The 3,764-nt window shown below is 44.6% G+C and overlaps 1 protein-coding gene across 1 annotated transcript in view; it reads left to right on the forward strand.

Moving 5' to 3' along the window:
- Positions 1-271, forward strand: part of LOC104496926 (ephrin type-A receptor 5-like) — a 12,126-nt gene extending 11,855 nt beyond the window's left edge. The window contains exon 3 of the mRNA XM_010140120.1: positions 132-271. Within this exon, the coding sequence (XP_010138422.1) occupies positions 132-237 (106 nt within the window). The 3' untranslated portion in view covers positions 238-271. The remainder of the gene's footprint in view (positions 1-131) is intronic.
- The last annotated feature ends 3,493 nt before the right edge of the window (positions 272-3,764 follow it).

Here is a 3,764-nt window from a genome sequence, read left to right on the forward strand (position 1 = left end):
GGAGGATCCCGCCAATGGTAAGAGATAGGCACTTGCAGCAGCAGCAGCAGCAGCAGCGCGTGCAGTGCGTGGTGTGCGTGGCGGCGTGTGCCTGAGCAGTCCCTGGAACCAACGTCTGCTTTCTCCCACAGGGATTTGAGGCGGCTGGGCGTGACACTTGTTGGTCACCAGAAGAAGATAATGAACAGCCTTCAAGAGATGAAGGTCCAGTTGGTGAATGGGATGGTGCCGTTGTAACTTGGTTTTAAAGTCTCTTCCTCAAGTGGGTCGGTCCTGCACTTTGTACACTAGCCCTGAGATTTATTTTGACTAGAAAAACAGAGAAAAGATAAAAAGGGAAATTCAGTGGTTCTGTAACTGAAGGACATTGGCCACTGCCACAGTGTTTCTAAAGCAGTATTTGACTACGAAGTTTTCCTTTTCTTTCTATTGGTGTCCTCATTTTCATGAAGTAAATGTAAGATGCATGGAACACGGAAACAAATCTGCTGTGTGTGAGGTTAACCCATCTCCTAAGCTTCAGCAGCAACAACAGGCCTTCCCACCACAAGTTGTCTGTCCATGGGATATATATGTGCAACACCTTCATATACTGAATTACAGCAGCACGTGGTGATACTTCCAAGGACTGACTGGAGTTGGAGGAGTTTTGTAGCCATTTGTGGGCTCCCAAAAGCTGCATTTTACTGAAGTTTAACTTCGAGTCTTACTTGTCTACAGAAGTGTATTGAAGAGCAATATGATTAGATTATTTCTTGATAGATACTTTGTTTTGTAAATTTAAAGAAAAAGGAAAAAAGTGCTGTTACACAGCATTAAGTTATAGAGACTAGTGTATAAACATGTTGCTTGCTCCATGGCAAATACAATACAGGGTGTATATTTTTTTTCCTCCCTCTGTGTTACCAAGTTCATTTTGTTTGCTCTTCCGGGAGGATAATACATGATAAAGATGTTTATATTGTACAGTTTGCTATGCATCAGGTACAAGATTGGGGCTTTTTTCTTCGTTTGTTCTTTCTTCTTTTCCTCTTCTTTTGCTTTGTTTTGTCTCCCTTTTGCATTCCCACTGTGCTTTGTATTTTTGCTGCTCTTTGGTTTGAGACCATATAAAGCCTTTAGGAGTTTTAATTACGTATATGAGGTAGGAGAAGCCTGCTTAAATAAAAATTGTTGCCGCCTCTTCCTTTCCACTGCGGGCTGGGGACATCCAGAAGAAAAGTAAAACACCTGGTTCTTGGTGGCCTCCAGTGACAACGTGGCATCAGTTTTTGTGCATATGAGTTCTGCCCAAAGACAGTGTGGGATTGCCTCCACACTGGCGTTTCTGCCCAGTAGCCATCACCCAGTACAGCCCTCGCCCCTGTCACTGGAGCCCAGGAGACAAACTGTGAGGTGGTTTGAGCTGGAAGGAAGGGATCTTGCGGTTCCTCTTCTCATTACAGGTGTTAAGTCCTGGTAAGATGTGAAGTGCTGGGGTGCATTGTGGAGGCAAGCCCATGGTCCTCCAGCATGGAGATTTTGCAGTATTCCCCCCAAAGTGGTGGTGGTGGTGGTGAGGTTGTTTTGGGAACTGTGTGGTCCCAGGTTGTGTCTTCCAGTTTGGGTATGGAACTGGCCGCTTTGGGGCAGAGCACAGAGAGGAGAGAAAAGTGGAGCAGCCCACCGTGGTCACAGCGATGGCATCCCTGGGATTGCTGCCAAGAAACAGTTTGGGGCTGTCCTCCACCTTTTGTTGTAGGTAGGATTGAACAGGGCAGTTAATTTGGTATTCACAGGTTGCTCTTTTCTGTGAAGGCTTTGGTAAAGGTAATGATTTAAAACTCACTCAGCAGATGGCAAGTATTTGCTGGTTTTGTGTCTTGTAGCATCCATTCTTGGTGACAACATCAACATGCTGACTTGCCGCAGGTCTTCGCGCCTGGTGCTGCAGAGCCGAGCCCAAGGAGCTCATCCAGTGCCAAAAGTGAGTCTTTCACATCTTGCAGAAGCAGGTGTCGAATGCCACCTTCAGCTGTTTCAAAGGTCTTTCTTCCATTTCCCCCAAGCTTTTGGATGAGCTTTGATAACAAAGCACGGTTTCTAAAGAACAGGGGAAGGTCTAGGAGGAGAGGGTTGGGCAGGTTTTTTCTTAGCATCAGGACTTGCTTGCTTTCAGCAGAGTTTCTTGAGGCAATATTTGCCTGTTCTGAAATGGCCTTTTCCTCTGTGAGCTGCTATCAAACTCCTCAGGAATCCGGAGAAATAGGAGGGTGAGGAGCCGCAGCGAGGTATGACAAATCTTGACAGCATGATTTCTCATCCTGTTGTTTCATTCTGGCAGTCACCGGACTGAAAAAGGTGGGGTTGGGGGGAATCGAGACATAACAATTTCGGCGCATAAAAGAGATTTATCATACAATAAATAAGATTATTAGAGCTGTCAGCAGAACAGTCTTGGGATCGTTTGTGCCTCCCTGCCTGCAGCGCAGGAAATAAGCTGTAGGAAGACAGGAACAACTCGTTTCATCAGGAGGAATCGTTGAGTTGCCACCCACATCCACTGGCCGCACCAAGAGAGACGCTGTTAGCAAATACGCAGCACTTTCTGCCTGTCATCTCCACGTGTCCCTTACCTGTTGGCTCTGCAGGAGGAGTTGGGCTTGGTATTTTTTCATGGACTTTTAACTGCAGAAAACCCTTTTTCACCATTTGTGGGGTTTTAAAGGTGTATGCAGTATGGCTGGGATGCATTCCAGATGCTGGGGTAACCTCCAAAATTATGAACTAGTGGAAAACGAACTGTGCTTAAGCCAGACTGCATTTGTATATAGGGCACCTCTTCTCAATTCCTCCAATAAATAAATAAATAAACTTTTCTATTTATTTCAAGAGCTGTTCTTGCTACAGTTCTCTGTATAATAGGCTTTGTCTCGGAATTAAACATCAAATAAAATCGTGTTTCAATGAGCAGGGTCCAAAAGTTACAGCTTCTATGTCCACAGGCAAATTCTAGAGATAATGGAGGGTTTTGGTTCCAGTCCAAGACCTGCAAGTACTCTGTGTTTTGGGCATGATCATACATACTGGGCTGCAGCAGAGCGAGGTGACGGTCATGTTTTACCAGTTACGCTCTTTGTGAGGGCCGTAGGTGGATTTCCTGCCTATGGTAAGTCTGAGTGCTCTGCTTTTTCAGCTCGCTGCTGCTGTGCCTGGTCCAGTGAATGCTTTTTATTTCAGTATCTTTTGCTGCTAATGGTGAGGAAGGTGTTTCATAGAATCATGGAATCATCTGCTTTGAAGATACTTTTAAGATCTTCGAGAGGTAAAAAGGCTCTTTTAGATACAGTTCTTCATTTTGGGAGAAGGAAGTATCCCCAGGCATGGCTTGTTTGACTCGTCTCCTTTCATTTTGTAGCTACCATTTGGAAAAATCACCTGAGCATAAAAAAGTAAAACTGATTTAAAAGAAAAAAAAGAAAACCAACAAACAAAACACCAAACAGTTCAAAAATTGACTTATTCCTCCTATATGTTAACAGTGAAAACAACAACATAAGGTAAAAATTGTTTTTATCTATTCAGTGTTGAATATAATGTAGAAAGTCCCAGTGGTCAAGAAATGGTGACTCCTTGGACTGCTGTGGTCTTGAAATTAGTCGTTAGGGCATGTGTAACATACATCAGTAGCAGTTTTTAGAGTGACTCCTAGTTTCCAGCCCTTTATTGTCGTTGCTTAGGGCGGGTAGGGTGGGAGCTGGTGCGTCCGGCGCTGCCAGAGCCAC

Source organism: Buceros rhinoceros, unplaced genomic scaffold (genome assembly GCF_000710305.1).
Source record: "Buceros rhinoceros silvestris isolate BGI_N320 unplaced genomic scaffold, ASM71030v1 scaffold4927, whole genome shotgun sequence".
Classification (NCBI taxonomy): domain Eukaryota; kingdom Metazoa; phylum Chordata; class Aves; order Bucerotiformes; family Bucerotidae; genus Buceros; species Buceros rhinoceros.